The sequence below is a fragment of the Schistocerca serialis genome, chromosome 6 (genome assembly GCF_023864345.2).
Source record: "Schistocerca serialis cubense isolate TAMUIC-IGC-003099 chromosome 6, iqSchSeri2.2, whole genome shotgun sequence".
In the NCBI taxonomy this organism is placed as follows: Eukaryota; Metazoa; Arthropoda; class Insecta; order Orthoptera; family Acrididae; genus Schistocerca; species Schistocerca serialis.
In genome coordinates this window covers 120,795,676-120,816,341 of record NC_064643.1, presented here as the reverse complement: position 1 = coordinate 120,816,341, position 20,666 = coordinate 120,795,676, and the positions used below count along the sequence as shown (strand labels likewise).

The window sequence follows — 20,666 nt, the reverse complement described above, 5'->3', positions numbered from 1 at the left end:
GATGTTAACTATGAACTTAACATCAATAGCGGAGACCACGAAGTAGGCGAAATGAAGGAAATTTGCTACCTTGAAAGCAAAATAACACGGAAGAAGCAAGGAGCAGATAAGAAGACATTGGCAACACGAAAAGAGTCGAGGCGTTTGATATGTGGAGCTACAGAGGGATGCTGAGAATTTGGTGCACTGATAAGATAAGGAATGAGGAGGTTCTCCGCGGAATCGGTGAGGAGAGGAAGACTTGCAAAACACTGAAGAGAAGGGATAGGATGATAGCACATGTGTTAAGACATCAAGGAATAGCTTCCATCACACTTGAGGGAGCTGTAAGAGAAGATAGAGACTGGAACTTATCGTACAAATGATTAAAGTTGTTGGGTGCAGTGCTGCTCTGAAATGAACGGGTTGGCACAGGATAGGAATCCGTGTCGGAATGTAACAGATCAGTCGAGTGATTAACCAAGTGCCATGAGGGAACGGACCGCCTAAGGAGCATGACTGCGCAATGCTTTTTTAGTCCCATGATCTGCTAAACAATCGCACTTGCATGACGCCATAGTTGAGTGGTTGGATTCGAACGGAGTGCAGTGGCGCAATCATGAGACACTGGACTCACACTCAGGAGAACTGTGGTTCAGATCCCCACTCAGTGAACCATATTTATGTTTTCCATAGTTTCCCTACGTCACTTGATGCTGAAGTGACTGAAAAGGACTCGGCAGATTTCCTTCCGTATCCTTCTCCAATCCGAGCTAAGCTGTTCTCTAATCCTTATCGGCTGGACGTCAAAAACTTTCCTTGCAACTACTCCAGTAGGAGGTTCCTGTGGTTTACATAGAACCTGCGGTTCTTTCGAAAAATGTATGTACATGAGCTGGTACTTCGGCCTCATATGCACAGAACTTAAATAGATTAAACACAGTATGGCGCAGACATTTAATACGAGTTGACTGTCCTTAGGCTGACAAGCTGTGGGAGGCCTCAGAGATACGTAACTACGGACCGACGGTTCGGAAATGTCGACCCATGTGGTCTTACGGCGGTTAGAAAGCCCCCACCTAATTACTGAACCAGAGAAAAGATCATGAAACGGTGTAACTGTCGGTCTACGAGTTCTGTATACTATCAGTCAGAATGGCTGTGGCTCATAACTGAATTTTATCGTACTTTTACAGGCTGTCCATGTAGTGATCGGAGTCTCGCATATATGGTGTCCCTTGAACAAGACTTGGCACAGTCTCAGGCGAATCAACAGTCCTCAGCTATTGTAAATGACTTGTAAATCGAAACCGAATTAGCCACTCAAATATTTTATGCGCATATTTCACGGTAATAAACGGTAACGGTACGAGCTGTGCATACTTGCTGGAAAAAGAAGGTAACTCATGGACAACGGCTGAAATAATACAAGTTTAATAAGAATAATAATTGCGACAAATACCGATCAATAAGTCGTCTTGAGAATGAACAACAGTCTTAAAAGATAGCTGAATCACTACTTTTAGAAGAGGAAATTGAGTTTTGGAAAGGAGGGCCTTGTAGCAATAATACCGGGTGTTTCGAAATGAATATCGGGGTTTTAATGCTTTGTAGCATTTATTACATTCACAAAATCATAAATAACACATCAAATGAAAGAGCAGCTCCAACAGCTTTTCTTAAAAATGTTCAATGTGAGCACCATTCGTCTCACAACACACACTGAGTCGATAGGCGAGTTCTTCCCCAACCTTGCTCAGTGGGTACAAAATAATTGTTGCAACAACCGCTTCAGTCCTTTTTTAAGTCATCTGGTGCGGTGGCACATACACGTCATTCTTTATGAACCCCCATACGTAAGAAACACATGGCGTCATATCGGGTGAACGTGGAGGCCATGCGAAAGAAGCTTTATCATTCGGACCCTTGCGGCCAGTCCAGAGGTCGAATACAACGTTGTTTAGCCGATACTGAGTTAAACCAGTGAGGCGACTCACCATCTTGCTGCCAAATATAATTCTGTGGTACAGCTGCTTCCAACTGACGAAAGAATCATAGTTCTAGCGCGTCATTAAAAGAAACATCAGTTACAGTTGCTTCACCGAAAAAGAAAAGTACAAAATTTTTTTTGTGGGATGTGGCACAAAAAATATTCGCTTTAAGGGAGCCTCGTTGCAACTGTATTATCTCCTGCCCCCACGAGATGCGCACATAATGTGTGTTCACATTTCCACTTAGTGTGGCGTCGATTCATCACTGAAGAAAACGCGATCCAGAAAATCTTCATTGTTATCCAGCAACATTTCTCCCTTGTAAAGTTGGCACGTAAACTGTAAAATGTAGGCTTTAGAGCTTGTAACAACTGCAAATGATAAGGACATAGTTGTAAACGCTTCCTTAAAAATCATTCACACAGACATCACTGCAATTGCTAATTCATTACTAGCCTTCTGAACTGATTTCTTGGGGCTAGGCTCGTTCAATACATTCTTCAGTCACTCTTGACCGTCCCATTGTGCAAAAACAGCCGGTGCCTTGAAACTGATGATACCATCTACTGACATTATTACCATCTGGAAGATTACAACGGAACTTAATACGGAGTACATGTTGCACTGTAACAACAATTCGGTCCCTGCAAACTGTAGAACACAAAAAGCTTTGAGTTTAATAGGCGCCATCTTTGTTACTATCGCATTCTAACGGAATCCACAGGAAGCACTGCATGCACTTGCTCACAGATAATCAAACGAAACTGTTTGAGTTACTCTTTCTTTTGATGTACTATTTATTATTGCAAGTTGAATGTAATAAATGCTGGAAAGCCTCAAAACTCTGATATTCATTTTGAGACACTCAGTATTACTATAATAAGACAAGTCCCAGGAAAAAGAAGTTTATTGTGGAAATACATAAGTTACGATAAAGCTTTCAACCGGGTCAACCGGCGTATTATATTTTTATGGAGTGTTTGGAAATATGAGGATACACCAAACCCCTAGTACACGTCGTTAAAACTCCATGTCAAGAAACAAAAATCGTAATAAACGTAGATACCGACAAGACTGAAATCATAAGAGTTAATAGACATGGGTGGAGCTTATCTCCCACAATTTTCAATAGCTACACTGATGATACTGTTAGACAATGGAAACGAAAGGTCAACCGAGGCACTAAACTAGGACCAGATATCTGGATAAATACCATGATTTTCGCTGATGACCACACAGTACTGCAAAGGAGCGAGGACTATCTGCAAAGCGCTCCCTGCCTAGACCAGATACGCGAGAACCACAGTTCTAATATTTTTGACAGAAAGGATAATATTATGACTTCCAAAGGAAAGGAACACATACGTTACAAAAAATGCTAAATGGCCATGTTTTAGAAGAAGTTTCCCATTCTAACTTCTTAGGCTGTGTTGTACGCACCACCTTGAAAATTACTCACTAATTAAATTAAATAAATTTCAGATGTGTGGTACAAGACAAAGAACACTAGGCAACACACTGCAGAAAGAAACATGAATAAAATTTTATAAAGTATTGGCTAAACATGTTTCTAACTACAGCTCTTGGATAGTGGGTAGCCGTAAGCATAGCAACCCTCGTTTCTTGCTTGTAGAAATGCGTATTACTACTGTTCAGTTTGCTACTCCGCCAAAGTAGTCTCCACTGTGTGACGGCATATGTCAGCATGACCAGCAGAAGGCGTAAAACATTTTGTACTGCAAGGTAAAGTTGACGCTCTAGCATGGGGTCACTAATGTCTGAATGACTTTGAATGTGGCTACTGAAATTATAACAACACTTGCTTCTTATATATTTGAATATGTGTTACCAGGGTACAGTGTGCTATTTCAGCGAAATGTCAAGTAGTTTTCACTGTATGACAGCAGAAGATAACAAATGTTTTTAACTGCAATGTGGATTTAATACCCTAGCATGGGGGTCACTATAACGTTTGACTGACTTTGATATTGGTTTTTGGCTGAATTATTGAAAATTTTAGACGTGGGGATAACATGATAGCAATGTTTACTTACGAATATAAGATAGTAACGATTTGTACTGCAAGATAAAGTAAACTATCCATGCATGGAGTCACTATAATGTTTGGACGACGTCGAAAATGCGTAAATGAAAGCATAGCAACCCTCGTTTCGTACTCGTATGAATATGTATGACTGCTGTTCACTATGCTATTTCATTGAAGTGTCATTCAGTTTCCGGCCTTGAAATGTGGTAACTGAAAGCATAGTGAGCCTCATTTCTAACTTTTATGAGTTGTATTACTGCTGTTTTGTATGTACTTCACCGAAGAGTCGAGTAATTTTCGTTTTAAGATAGCACAAACTGACAAATGTTTTGAACTGCGGAATGAAGTTAATACTCAAGCATGGGATCACTACAACGTTCAGTTGACTTTGACGTCAGTTTCACAGGTGTTTCTGACAGATTTGCATGTCAAAATAATATTCGTTACTCTGAAAATTCTCATCAACAAGTGCACCTTAGGCCGTAAGTTAGATCAAAAGCAGTGCCTCTGTGTGTTTCTTAATGTTAGATAACCAGTTTTCACGGAATTTGGTTTTTTTAATGCATGGTACAAATGTCGAATTATTCTCATCGACTAACCAGTAACTTTGTTCAGTGATGTCTATAAGAAAGAGATGTGTGTTTTGATAAATAATACTGACAGTTTACATGTGGAAATATTTAAATTTGAGGGTCCATTGCGTTTGTGAAGTGTGGTGCAGATATTGAACTTTGGTCATCGACAAATACTGCTTAAACTGTAAGTTTTATCAGTAGTGCCAATATACAAGCCATGAACCGTAGAACAATTAGGTTACGACTGTAATGCCATGTACGCTTTTTGCGCGAAATCTTATATACTGTATTTTGAGAAATAACACAATTTTATACTGGTGCAAAGTTTGAATCTTTGTTTGGGATTACAGATCAGTAATTTTACTTGTGTATTACGATACCACGTGTGTGTGTGTGTGTGTGTGTGTGTGTGTGTGTCTCACTTGAAATTGTTACTTATTTTCATAAGTAAATTTATTTTCGTGCAAAGGTTGTAGTTTTGTGATATCGACCTTCCATCTTTGTCTTGTTCCACTACTTTGGCCTTATTGTGCGTAAATGTTTCGTTTTCTGAACATATTTTTGTGTATTACGAAAATACGCAGTTTAAGTAACACTTCTCCCATTGTATAACGGTGCTTGTACAGTTTTTTTGTCTCTGGCTATGTTATGTGTTTTTACATGTGTTTTGGAGCATTACGATTGAAGTTTTCGTGTTATTTAATAGTTGATTAAGGGAAATACTGTCCGATAAAGTTTTTGAGAGCCTTTGCACCATAGTTCGGATTGATAAATGTTGCACCTTTCCTCATAAGCTGTTTTGGTGTATAATCTCTGGTAGGCCTAAATTAATTGCAATGAGAAGCAGTAATTTCCAATCAGTATCTTCGATTATATTTTTCTAGTGTAGAACATGATGCATCATCTTCTTCGCCCCTAAACTGACGCTCCCTAAGACGAAATATTACTGACAAATCCGTAAAACCTTCAGCTGTTTTCTTTACAAGCTGACATAAACACTGTGTTGCCGACTTAGTTTTGCAAACATTTTAGATGTTAAATTAACAGTGAGACACTGCAAAAACATCAAAAAACAATTTAGACGTGGAAATACTTAATTGAGGATACATTTTGTCTTACACCAGTAGTGTAAATATTGCATTCTTCCAAAAGCTGTCAGTAATTCAGACTGCCCATTTGTTAATGCGCTTGGGTGCTTAACGTAGTGTTTTAGACAACATATGTTTGTGCAGTTATAGGCTTGGTTAGGTTCGTTATGGTACGTAGTCTCATATAAGTTTACAACTAGAATGTCACCTACCTGCTGAGGATGTTATTTCTTTAGCCGCATGTGCTTTGCAAGAATCTAGGTATGAAAGTAACTCTGGGGCATTTACTTTGAGAATCCACATTGATACTGTAGATATCAATTTGATATATGTATGCACGTGTGTGTGTGTGTGTGTGTGTGTGTGTGTGTGTGTGTGTTTTGCTGATGTATTTTAAAGGTGAAAATGCTGCCAGATAAACCCTTTACAAAATTATGTGGATAAATACATACGAACATTTTGCAAACAATTCAGATCATTTGGATACTTTCGAGAATCGTCATCGTCAAGATTGTGAAGCGCTGTTTCATTTAAACGGTTCTTAAAATACAAAGTACTACTTGGCTGTTTCGCTTTAATGACGGGTAAAATGATAGGCTCTGATTGGAGGAGTGGGGATTGAAGGGGAACGGAAAGGAGCAGGGAGAGTGGGGCGGGGAGGATCATGATAAAGTCATTGAAAGGAAGTGTGGCTTATCACATGATGATGATAACATCATCGATGATGGCGCCTAGCTTGTGGCCTCAAGCGTTTGCCCCTGGTATATTGGCAACCCGCACTAGAACATGTATTAGACATCAGTGGAATCAATAAGGTTCAATACAGAGTTTAAATACAAAATGAGCCAGGATCACCATGAATATGCTTCTACCGCTCTTCGAAAATAATATGGCAAATGTGAACAAATGTATCGTACTCTGAGCTGGGACTATTTTAGGCGTCACAAGATGCCAGTAATAATCAAATTTAATCAGAATTGTGATTGTAATCTGAAACTACAGGCAGATACAATCACAGCTGTCCATTAAAGATCCCAGCTCCTGGAAGGATATGAAATAACTAAACTTAAGCTATTGTGAATATACAGCGAAGCAGGAAGAGTATTTATTTGGAGGTAAACAGTGTACAAAATTCAGTATGCAATATTACAACTTCTGGCAGCAACAATGGCTTTGATATGGCTGGAGATAGAGTTGAATCGAGCTTGGATAAGAGATATGGGTATGTCATTCCCTGTTGCTTCAGCTCTGTGCCAGAGTTCATCAGTCACAGTAGTTGACAAGTAGTGGAATGCTAGTCACTCGGTAACTCTTGACCACATATTTTCAATGGGTGAGGGATCTTGGGGACGTGTTGGTCAGGCCAATAGCCGAACACCCTATGTATAGAGGTAGTCAGGACAGGACAGGAAACATATGGTCTTGCGTTGTCTTGTTGAAAGACGAAGCTCACGAAGACAGGTCACAGCGATCGGCTGTATCGCGTCAGAACTGCTATGCGAACCAGAAGTGATCGTGTTGTACACTCAGTAACACTTCATGCCATTATGACATGTGCTGGACCCGTATGAGAAAGACGAATGCAATATGGAAATGTTTTCTGTCCTCAGATCCTGCACGCACAACTAAGTCCATTGCGCTGGTGCATAGAGAACCGGAACTCGTCTGATAAGACGACTGCTCTTGGAACACTGCTTTCATCCGTGCTCGGAGCTTCCGTTGCATCGCGCGAAGTAATATTCGAGTCCACTGCCAGAGTGCGCGTACTCTTGGCCATGTAGAGCGCGTGAGACAAATTACGCGACGTACTGGAAGGCAGACTTAATTGGAAACGTTTATTGGTGGATCAGGATTAATCCTTTTCTCTGTTGAACTGTAGAATCAATCTAATTGATCCATGAGACAGTGTCAATCTGCGCACAACTCCAGTGTCAATAATCAAGACCCTCCAGCAACTGAGACAACGCCTTTGGCGCAGTGGTAACCCCGGTTCCCGTCTGATCGCCGAAATTAAGCGCAGTTGGGCTTGGCTAGCATTTGAATGGGGGAGCGTCCGGGTCTGCTGAGCGCTGTTGGCTACTGGGCGTTGTGAAGCCAACTGAGGAGCTATTTGACTGAGAAGTAGCGGCTCTGGTCACCAAAACTGACAACGGTCGGGAGAGCGGTGTGCTGTTAACATGCCCCTTCGTATCTGCACCCAGTGATGGCTAGTGTATTCCGCCAAGGGTTCACACGCCACATCCAACTGGCCACTAGCATCTCTTTGTATAAACACAAATGAAATTTATTGGCACTGATTTAGCCTAGCCAAGTCAATTTTATTTTATAGAACACCATCTCCAGCTCACTAACAGCTCTACATTTTGCTCTGAGGCCTCTTTCTGCCGAACAACTACAGTGTCTAATCACAATTCGATGTTCGTGCACGGGAACGGACTTTGGAAAGCTACGTAGGCTTTCTGGAAATACCCCATTATAACTTACCCTGTAAGAAAGCCATGTACTGTAGGGTCTGGCCACGACCCAATTAGGAGAATTAGGGGAAGACCGGCCCATTAGCTCCAGGCTGAAGAAACCTTCCTTCCCCAGAACCGACCCTGTCGCAGACAACGGCCAGGGGAAGAGTACACAACCACGGCCAAGGAATGAGGTGTTGCACTGTGGCCAGTGAGCACCACTGACGGCGCCTCCCTCCCTCCCCCACTCCCTGCTGTCGCGTCGAGGGAAGCCGCAACAATGGTTGTCATGCTGAGAGTCATGCGCTGTTGTGCATGTGTTGGAATGACCACCATCGTTCGCAGTCAGGCGCAACGGAAGGTAAAACCATACTCTCAGCAGAAATAAAAACCGAGTAACGAGGGAAGGAATATTACTTGATAATCAGAGAGTAAAATATGGAATGGAATTAAAAATCTACAGGGTGATTCAAATTTATACCGCCAAACTTCGACGTGATGTAGAAGGTGTCTTGAGGAGCAAAATGGGGATAGGAATCTGTGTCTGGAAACATCATCCAATGACACTACAGAACGTCGAAATTATGGACGCCGTCGCCCGAAAATTTATGTACGAAGGGCGTTCAATAAGTAATGCAACACTTTTTTCTGAAATCAGGTTGGTTTTATTCAGGATTCCAGTACATTATATTATTCCCTACTCTTTTAGCTGCAAAATACTGTTTTTCAACATAATCTACGTTAAATACGGCAGCCTTACACCATCTTTCTGGGAGATCCTGTTTTCCTGAATGGTGCCACACTACTTTTCGACGTCGGAGTCAACATCTTGCTGCATCAATAACCTCCCTAACAACCACGTACTATTCCCCGCGGAGTGCATCCTTCATTGGGTCAAATAGGTGGAAGTCTGAATGTGCGACATCCGAGCTGTACGGGTGGATGAGGAAGAACAGTCTAATGACATTTCGTGAGCTCCTCTGGGGAGTACAGACGTGTTTGACACCTTGCGTCGTCATGGAGAAGTTCGTTTGCATTTCTACGGCGAAGAACATGCTGAAGTCGTTTCTTCATTGCAGGAGTCAGAGCTGTTTGAGGCGGGCCGGCACGCGGGGGATCGGACAGGTTCGCGCGACCTTGTTGCAATGATGACAGAGGCCTCACCCAACGACTCACTGTGCCTTTGTCCACTGCCAAACTGCCAGATCTCTGTACACATTCCGCTAGGGCCTATGAATATCTGCTATGGTCTGGTTTTCCACTGTGTACGCACCTCCGTTACACACTGCATTTTCAACGCTACGGAAACTTCATGAAACTGAAGGGGTGAAGCGGGAATATCGCATGTTGACCCACACCAAATTCTGAATTTTTTCAACTGCAATTGGGCGAGGAAAAAAGTGTTACATTTCTTGTAGAACGTCACTCGTGTATGCAGGGTGATTCCGTGATGTTGTTACAAACTTTCAGGGATGATAGACAAGGGTAAATGTATCAATCTGAGTTAAGGGTTCCTGGTGAGGAAACGAACGAGTCAAAAGTTATAAGCGGAAATCTTTCTGATACTTTTACGTGAAAGTGGTACTGTAACACCTAGACAACGTAATAGAGGGAAACAAATCACAACAGAAGAGGGAAAAATAATGTTCTTGCTGCTGTTGCATTTGATTCACACGTTAGCTCCCGCTCAATCACAAGAGGAAGGCATGAGTCAGACAAGTGTTCTACGGAATCTCCATCGACATAGGTGTCATTCCTGTCACATATCTCTCCATTAGGATTTGAAAATCGTGTTAACTTCTGTGCATGGAACATTAAGACAGGATACTCCAGCTGTATGACGTATCTTGTTATTTGAGGAAGCCACATTTACCAATCATGGCTAAACATACCGCATAACAATGCACTGTTGGTCTGTTGACAATGCCCATTGGCTTCGTCGGGTGGAACGTCAGCGTGCACGGAGTGTAAACGTGTCCAAATGGTTCAAATGGCTCTGTGGCTGCTGTGGTCATAAGTCCCCTAGAACTTAGAACTAATTAAACCTAACTAACCTAAGGACATCACACACATCCATGCCCGAGGCAGGATTCGAACCTGCGCCTAGAACCACTAGACCACCGCGGCCGGCTGTAAACGGCAACCATCAGCTCATACGCCCGTTTTCCATAGACGGACTACCGAACGCGCACACGTATCGCAGCCTCCTAACAGGGCTGCTGGAAAACGTTCCTCTGCAGACAAGGACGACGCAATCACACCAAAATGATGACTGTCCAACCTACAGCGCACGAAGTACTTCACGAACTGTTTCCATAGCTTGGATTGGACGCAGAGGGCCTGTACCTTGACCGGGTTTGACGCCTGTAGACTTTTTCCTGTGTAGAAAGCTGAAAGACGCTGTCTACAAAGGACATACCAACTACACCAGGTTATGTGCAACGACGTAAAACTGAGTCCTGCTCTGACATCTCCGCTGAAATTCTAGCACGTATGCTGCAGTCGTTCCATACCAATCTGGAAGCGTATATTTCCGCTGCCGGTGGTCATTTTGAACAAACTCTGTGATGGTCAATTGCCTCTTTACTGATCAGAATCCACATAACTAGTGTATGTACTTGTGTTGTTCTTTAGCGTGTGCTACCACAGGTATTGGACAAGAGTCGGTGTGGGAACTTTTCAAAATACGATATCTCTTAAACGACTCGCACTAGAATTCCGCAAAAAAAGCACCACTAGCATTCTAATTTACCTTACTTTCAGACCGTTAATGTCAATAAGCATTAGTGGACATTAATACGGGGTATGTCCGCCCTTCGGCTTTATGACGGCTTGATCCATATAGCAAAGACTATCAATTGTTGTTGTCTGAATGTGTGTGGAGGGATGGTGGCCTTTTCTTGCCCAACAGCCGTAACCAGAGAAGGTTCTGATGTCAAACGTCGAGGACTGGAGCGAAGTCAACTTATTAACTCATACCAAAGGTGTTCCGTTGGGTTCAGGTCAATTTCACGAATGTTATTCTCAACGAACCACTGCCTCACGGATGTTGTCTTATAACAGGTTGGGTTGTAATGCTCATACAGTCATCCTCTCCAAACTGTTCCTCTATCGTACGGAATAAACAGTAAAGTGTTTACATCCTTCAGAGGAACTGTTCGACCATTGTACCCCATTCCTTTTTATCTCCCGATGCACAGTCATTGTGGTAGCTGGACTGCTGGTAGCACTTAGAAAATCGCTTGAAATCAGCGGACGATTTTCAATCTTCACAATGCTCAAATGTCGCTGTCTGCCAGTACACGACGTCTGCGTGATCTAGGTAGAGTTGTAGTTGTTCCTTCTCATGTCCACGTCACAATCAGATGACAGTAGACTTGGGCAGCCTTATGTAGGGTGAAAAGCCCCTGATGCATTTCTTATTCTAATTCTTATTTGGGTAACATCTAGTGACTAGACCATGTTCTATATGTGGTGTCTGTTCTTTCGGATTGTCATGAGTCAGGATTCAAATCTGGGTATCATGCTCACTTGTCAGATGCGCTGACCACTATGCTATCTGAACACAGTCGTCGTCACAACCACACGGTTGCTCACCTCCCATCGGACCCAAATCTGAACTTACACCACACACTGCTGATGTAGTGCCCCTGCTCATTAGCGTCACTACTCGTGGCATCTCGCCGATTCTCATGAGCTTACGAGCTTGGCGTGGATCTGCACTGAAGGGATCACTGGCTGTCATCTCCTGAATTATATATTGTGTGTACTCTTTCGGACATGACTGAAAGAATAGACACAATTTTGATACTGCAGCTACTAAGAATCAAAACATAAAGGAATTAAAGACATTAGCAGCCAGTGGGCACCGATTTTTATTAATAGTGATAGTCGAAAATGTGTGCTGGACTCGGATTCGAAAGCGGGTCTCCTGCTTACTTGGTAGATGCGCTGACTGCTGTGCCATCTGGACGCTGTGGTTACGACAACCGACGGACTACCCAAGCATGCCTCTTGTCAGATCCGAATTTTCAGCTCATACCACACACTACAGATGTAGTGCCTCTGGTCATTAGCATCACTACTCGCTGCATCTTTCCTTTGTGTGCATAGTGGGTGCAGATTCAGAGTGGTATATCTTCTGTAAGAGATGTTCCAGAGGACAGATACGACATATGTAATTAAGGCGATGACGGCCAATGGCCCCTTCAGTGCAGATGCACACCAAGCTCGAGCTCTTACGAGAATCGGCGAGATGCCACAAGGAATGAGATGAGACTAACGAGCAGAGGCACTGCATCGCTAGAGTGTGATATAGCTGAGCATTTTGGCCTTACGGGAAGCGTGCTAGAGTAGTGTGTGCGGTTGTAGTAACCACTGTGTCAGGATGGCGTAATAGTCAGCACATGTGCCTAATAAGCAGGAGACTCGGGTTCGAACCCAGGTCCGGCATAAATTTTCAGCTTGCCTCATTGTTATAAATTAATGGCCACTGGCAGCTAGTGTCTTCCTTTGTGTCTTCAGTCTACGTTCGTCGAAGTCAGTGAGTTCTTGTGAACACCCCACTCTGCTGCTGCTGCTGCTGCTAACTGCTCTCCCTCTATTGGTGAGGGTCAGCAGAGGCGCTTACCGAGATGACCTTGCGCAGGCCCTTGGAGGACTTGTCGGTGAGCGAGCCGCGGCGCGCCGGCTGGTCGTCGGAGCGCGCCTTCAGCACGAAGCCGCCGCGCGAGTCGTCGAGGCGGCGGTCTCGCTCCGCCGCCGCCGCCGCCGCCACGTCCGCCGCCGCCGGCTCCGACGAGCGCAGCGACGTCATGGAGGCGCGCACGGCGCGCGAGCCCGGCCGGTAGTGCGACGCCAGGCCGAACGGCGCCGACGCGCGCACCCCGTAGCCGTGGCGCATGCCGCGCAGCCACTGCCCCTGGTACGTGCCTGCCGACAAAACACCGCTCGTCAGCAAACACGGTGCAACGGCGCCACCACTGGTCGCTTATGCACACACACACACACACACACACACATACCGAGCGTAGTCATAAAGCTTTAATCGTCACCTCGAAAGAACAAAAACTGCATAGTTAAGTTTTCATTTGTCTACAGTCATGGTACACACTGAAATCCCCGCGTTACCGTTATTTATACTGCCTAGAGTTGGGCTCTGCCGAAACTATGGGTCAGTAGTTTCGGTACATTACATACTTGACGTAGTGAATAGCAGTGTTACCGGTAGTACTGGTAGCATTCGTAGGAAAAGAAGCATAAATGAAATGTGTAAGAGAGAAAGGGAACCGACGACAAGTTTTGTCTGTTCGCTTGTTTGTTTGTTTGTTTTAGCCCTAATTAGAACCGTACATCATTCAGTGTTACTCTACTAGAAGTTAGTTGATCGACTAACTTCCGCCCCTTTATGTATCCAAAACAATTACTTTTGATGCAAGTACAGTTCACATATACAAATATACAAAATATCAATAATTATTGTTGCTATTTTGTACTCAATAGAGCGTTCTTCATCATGATCAAAGGCAAGAGTTTCCTATATTATTGATAAATGCGAAAGTCCTGTATGAATAACAGAAACATGTTTTAAGGGGGGTAGGAGCAGGAGAGGCATCTCAGGACATTTTAATTTCCAGTGTCTATACTTTTACAAATAAATTCATAAAACTTTGTCAGCATCACCAGGAAGGAGTCAGGATTCACACTCATTGCAGTGAAAGTTCGAAAATATAACAAAATAAATTTTTTTACGCGCGAAATTTCATAATTTTTTCACTTACTAATGGCTGCATTTGTTGCTATAGGTACACTTTTCTTCATAAGTTAGAGAGATTCTTCGATGAATTTTGCACAGCATACATACTATACTTACAGGTGTATGAAACTCTAGAATTTATTTAATTTATGTAAAAACGAATGAGCTGTTATATTTCAAACTTCATGATTAGAAAAAACACAAATTTTATAGTTATTTACCTCAATTTTTACCACAGTTTTTAATAGATTTGGAAAATTTTAGAGTTTCATACACCTTTAAGTATGGTTTGTACGCTGTGCAAAATTCATCGAAGGGTCTCTCTTACTTACGAAGAAAAGTGTACCTATAGCAATATATGCTGCCATTAATAAGTGAAAAAATGATGAAATTTCACATATAAAAAAAATTATTTCGTTATTATTTTCGAAGTTCCACTGCTAAGAGTGTGAATTCTGAATCCTTCCTGGTCATGCTGACAAAGTCTTATGAATTTATTTGTAAAAGTATAGACAGTGGAAATTAAAATGTCCTGTGGTGCCTCTCCTGCTCCAAGTCGGCCCGTTTGACGCCCTACCCCTCTTAAATATATTCGTCGAAGTATTGAAGCGATGTCTGCTATATTTTTGTTTTGCGTGTTTTCATTTTACCAGTTTCTTTTTCTGGGGGGGGGGGGGGAGAGAGACTGTATTTTGCAGCGCTATATGATAAATCTGTAACATCTCTCTGTTTCACGTTTCAAATCAACAATTCTCGAATAAAAGCTGACTTAAACCTTAACAGTTTCATTATTTCTATGAATGCTCTTTACTTGTAAGTAGTGCACAAGAGGATAATTATGTAGAACAAACACATTCCCTAGTTTACCAGGCCATTTATATCGTCACTCAGTTCCTAGACGGTTCACCACTCCCAAAATTTAAGAAGTCTAATAAGACACTGATCACTTACAGAAAGAAAGAGATCGTTATTATGTAACGCCCGATAGGTATGCAACACACCTAACATACAGGTAATGGAGGTGCGACCTTAATACACCAAAGCTGCTAGCAAAACTACGCTTACTTACCGTAGTCCACAATAGTTCTACGACTCTATTAGCACCGCTCCGCTAGAGAAGGAAAAACAAAGTGGCGCAGTCCACTGATAAATGAGTTTTCCGTTTTTTTTTTTTTTTTTTTTTTTTTTTTTTTTTTTTTTTTTTTTTTTTTATACAGCTCAACAACAATCCACGCTAGTTGGTGGATGTCCACGACAGCAATATACCATTCTACGACACATTGGTTGCGTGTCTCAAACATTTCCATTCAGGGCAAGCAAGTCTGAACGGCGACGAACGAAACAGATGTCCATTTCACTGTGAAGAACCGGGAATCACAATGGGAGTAGAGGCCCTAGTGGTCAAATAGCCGCGTATCAAAATCGAGGCGATATTGTAAAAAGAGGAAATCAGTTATGGACCAGTTTCCAATATCTTGCACGACATTTTGAAGATAACAAACCGTTGATTCCGTGACAGCTCACACCCATGAATAAAGCCCGCCGAACCGAGGCATCAGCGAAATGTTGCAACTGTGTCCATGTAACTTCCTTAATGCTAGGTGTTTCACTAAGGCCACGAGAGAAAGGAGCAGAGCAAAGTGGAAACATGTGGATTCAACAACCCCGAAAAACGTCAAGATCAAACAGTCATTGGGCAACGTGAAGCTCTTCTTTTTTGTGGGGACGTCTCCCATGGAATGTAAAGGTTACATACTACCGCAGTTTCTGACAAAGTTGTGGTTGGCTATCGCGGTAAGCTGTCCAACGGGGTGATCTTGTTTCAGGAAAACGCCCCAGCTTGCTCTGCACAGGACACAGTCCAGATGCTCCTGCCAAATGAATATCAAACTTTTCCTCACCCGCCGTACACTCGAGCAAAACACCCAGTGGCAACATCCTCTTCCTCGCCTGAACAAATCGCTGCGGGGAGGTATTTCCAAAAAGACGACGAGGTGATTTTCCAGAAAGACGACGAGGTGATATTCCAGGGGTACATATCGTGAACAGTCAAAACGCAGCCTTCCACACTCAGTATTCTGCCAAGTTATCGACCTTTTGGAAAAATATTTAGAACCCTAGAGTGAATACGTAGAGGAGGACTAACTGCATCACTATGTTTCATGATGGCAGCATGATTTTTTTCTCGGTCATAAACAGAACTTTATGACTAGCCCACGTATCCGTAGCAACATTCGTAATTTACACAGTTTCATCAGAACCAACATAGTAACAAAGTTTTCTTTTCTTAAATAATATACAATTTCGGTATATGTGAATAACGTGTTAATGTTGATGATGCAAAAAGGAATATTGTCACACAAAAAACTCCTCACCTATAGCTGCACAATAAATGTTACTAAATTAGCCCAGTTTTGTTTCCTCAGAGAGAAAATTCGTGACTTTTCTGAGTTGAACTCTATATAAACACCCTGCTTCCAAAAAGTTACGGAAATTATTTTATTCCTGACGTATAAGCGACTTCATCGCAGCAACTACGATGACAGCTTGAACTAAAAACTGTAAACCACAAATGTGCATTCGACCAGTCTATTGTGAAGAGGCAGTGTTAACTGGTCAACGTTCGATTTGCCACAAGTAGCAATGAAACAACGCAATGATCATCACCAAGTGTTGAAGATATTATCCACAATTTTTCGAAGAAGAGAAAAGTATGTGCACACTTTATCCCGCATATCTTGACTTCCGAACAAAAGAACGATCTGTGTACGCCAGCAGCGATTTTACTGAAATGAAAAAGTGGACACTTACTTTTTAATGAGACTCCGTCAAATTGCATTCAGATTTGTTGTAATATCCGGAAGGGTGGAGACAAAATGCGATCTTTATGTGAAGGCTTTAACTAACGCTTAATATAACGAAACACGAAACTGTCTGCTTTCCGAAGAGTTACAATAATAGGGAACTTAAGTCCTCTGGTAGCGTTATTATTATTATTTTTAGGTGTTATATGCACATAGGAAAATAAGTAAATGATACACGGTTATAAACTGTTGTATCTTCGGCTGCAGAAAATCGTATTTTATTAAGCCACTGAAAGATGGCGTTTTCTAGATGCCTACTAATAATAATATACGTCAGTTGACCGTTCCCGTGGGTAAATTTCATGGGGTAAAGAAACCATTGTTCTACGTATTAATTGTCTAACGAAGTTGTCTGTTACGTTCTTCTCTGCCGACTTCCAAAACCGTAAACCAGTTTCCGAGTATCGCTCCTGATTGGTCATATAAACACCCCCAATATCGATTCTGGAAATGAGGTTCCAGCTACCGGATTTTCACTTCCAAAGTCAAATTTTTCTATGTAAACATACAACAGTGTTTGGAACGTGCTTGGGATGTGTTGCTTTTAAAAACTTTCGACTGAATTGCATGGAGTGACGTCTGGTGCAGTGAAGGAGAACTAGATACCCTAAACTCAACATGAATTTGTCTGCCTCTAATATCTAAGTGAAGAGAAACAGCCATCGTGTTGAATAAATCATAAAACGGAATAGCTGATTTCCTGATTTCCAAATGACTTTTGTGTAAAACGACTGCCAGTCGGAAAATCAGTCTAGACAAAACCTCTTCAGACTTTGACATGTAAACGTAACAGCGAGAAATGTTTGATTTCCGAAATTTGGTTTTCGTCTCTCGGAACCTGTGTCACATGTAACCGTAGTGAGTGAGAGAGAGAGAGAGAGAGAGAGAGAGAGAGAGAGAGAGAGAGAGAGAGAGAGAGAGAGGGAGGGGGAGGGTGGGGGGGGGGGGGGGGGGGTCGGAATCGGGCGAATGTATGTGTTTGGCAGCGAAGCATAAGTGGCAGGCGCGACCATATAACGTGCTCAGGCCTACCTCAAGATAGCAATAAAGCGTTAGGTCACGTTCATCGAGGAAGCACTTTTGGGGAGAGAATGCAGGGAGACAACAAACTAATATTTAGTTGTACTATCCGTCATCCTGTTGATTTCTTCGTCTAATCCAAGACCGTCCTCATCTTGACCGTCTGAAAAGTTCTAGTCAACAAAATCAAGTACGCACTACACGATCCGAAGCGAATGGGTTTTGTATTTCACTATCATATCTGTTAAGATCAGGACATCTGGCCTTTCTGAAAGTCATGTCCACAACTGCTGAGCGGATGCGATGCATGAGCTTTGAAAACCCAGGCACTAGGTGAGCTCTGCAGGGAAGGTGCTGTGCGTGGTTTCGTGTGTTGGTTCTCTAGTCGTCGAATACGGCCTGTTACGTCCTCATCTAAGAGGAATCTGATGAATATGCGTCCGACTTTCATCGCGACGCGACGCCGGTATTACAAGGATTCTTCCTCAAAAATTTAAGGGTCCAGAAACAATACAATTTTATAACACAGCATAAAATGTAGAAACAATGAAAAAAACATGCATTCACTCCAAAAAATGATTTAATATATAAAGAAAAAATCCCCTATTTTGAACCGACAATGAAATATTTAATTGCGTTTTCTATTCCGCTTTTAACCCGGCATTTGAAACATAGATCTCAGCGAATTTCATTTCTATGTTGTTCATAATCGAAAACTGCCGTAAGATAATGAAATGCAAACAAATGAATTTCGATGAAATCACTTCCTTTTGTTCCCAATTTGTATTGGAAGTTGATATTGATGTATTGATCACCTCACGGCACTAAATCGCCAGGTCACAGCAGACAAACTAGTTGCAACGAAGCGACTCTCCATATGCCAGCTGAAGCACGCATTTAAATCTTACACCTCAATTTGTACATCATACTATTCAATACCACCATTGTAGTTTTATAAACAAACTTCTCACGACTGGAAATGCGTTTCGACCCTGATCTTTATAGACATACATTATCTACACGACCCGAACAAGAACAGTTCATATCCGTCGCAATCCAGAGTACAATTTTTAGTTTGCATAGACCACTGATTAGCGTACATAGTATACAAAATTGTTTGTTTGTGTTTCGTTCTGTAAAATAAAAGATACAGTGACAGAATAAAATCACACTACCGAGAAATAATTAATACAGAGTAATGAAAGTTAGGGAAAACATTTTTTCTAGTTACCACATTTAAGTGATTAACGTTGCAAGCTCACAGATTCAGGTACGCAAGAGAAAAGCCATTCGAATGTGAATACATTAATAACCTGTATAGCCGCCAGAATGTTGAACGCAAGCATGTAAACGTGCATACAATGAGCCGGATATCAGTTTGTGGGATAGATTACCGTGTCTGTTGCACTTGGTCGGTCAGCACAGAAACAATTAACGCTGGTCGTGAATGACGCTGAAGATTGTCCGATGAGGTCCCATACGGGCTCGATTGGAGACAGATCTGGTGATTGAGCAGATAAAAGCAACATGACGACACTCTGTAGAGCATGTTGGGTTATAACAGCGGTATTATCCTGTTGGAAAACACGCCCTGGATTGCTGTTCATGAATGGCACCAGAACAGGTCGAATCACCAGACTGACGTACAGATTTGCAATCGAGAAGCGTGGGTTAACCACGAGAGTGTTCCTGCTGTGGTACGAGATAGCACCCACAGACCATAACTCCAGGTGTTACTAGGCCGCAGATAGGTTGGTTGCAGGCGCTCACCTGGCCACCTCCTAACCGACAAACGACCGTGACTGGCAACGAGGCAGAACCAGCTTTTATCAGAAAACACAACAGGCCTCCACCTTGCCTACCCATGAGCTCTCGCTCGGCACCATGGAACTCGCAAATGGCGTAGGTTTGGGGTCAGTGGAAAGCGCGCTTCAGGGCGCCTGGCTCGGTGCTATCCTTGAAGTATCCGATTTGTCACAGTTCGTCGTGTCACTTTCGTGGCAACTGCTACTCAAACTGCTGCTGCAGATACAGTGGGATGCGCCAGAGCCACGCGCCGAACACGATGGTCTTCCCTGTGTGCCACGTGGCCGTCCGATGCCGGGTCTTCTTGCGACTGAACCATCCCGAGAACACTGCAACCAGCAATCATGTTCAGTGGCTACATTTCTACTTAGTCTGTCTGCAGTATTGCAGAAGGAACATCCAGCTTCTCGTAGCCATGTTGCATGACCTCGTTAAAACTCAGTGAGCTGTTGATCACGGCGACTTCATCCTCATAAGGCATTCTCGACTAACATCAACTCACTACATCCTATTTCAGAGGTAACTAACGCTTAAGATCGTTACACCGTGTATTCAGAGCAAACCTGATTTGCAGCCTCATAGTGCCACTCTTACGCGACTGGGGCGAAATTACAATAGACCTAATTTTTCAGATGTAGAAACACGCCTACCAACTTTCGTGTATCTCGCACATTTCCTTCGTGGGTTGGAATTTTTTTCTCCGTCAGTGTACTTGCTCGTGCGTCGTTCATCTATATTCAAGTCTGTATGAAAGAACATAGGAATGCTGGAAACATTTACATTTCCTTACCATTAATTTTTCACGAACAGTGTATGTTTCATATGACATGTAAAATCAGAATACAGAGCACAAAGAAATATCCTGTGCACTTTGTGCCACTGCTGTTACAGCTGTCTGGCCAGGACAGTTAAGGCAAGAACACATCATTAAACCACCTCTAGTAGTGTTAATGTGCTACAAGAGGGTCAAGTACGGCGGCCCACTGATGTGGCTGCCTCATCGCGTGCTCGCTACTGGTCATAGGTCAGGATTTAAAGAAGGGAATGCTAACCGAGGACAGAACAGTCTTCCACAAGAGCTTGGG

At 42.7% G+C, this 20,666-nt stretch overlaps 1 protein-coding gene across 1 annotated transcript in view; it reads right to left on the bottom strand.

Moving 5' to 3' along the window:
• Positions 1 to 20,666, bottom strand: part of LOC126484487 (junctophilin-1) — an 883,087-nt gene that overhangs the window by 281,554 nt on the left and 580,867 nt on the right. The window contains exon 3 of the mRNA XM_050108022.1: positions 12,767 to 13,068. Coding sequence (XP_049963979.1) covers positions 12,767 to 13,068 — 302 coding nt within the window. The remainder of the gene's footprint in view (positions 1 to 12,766; positions 13,069 to 20,666) is intronic.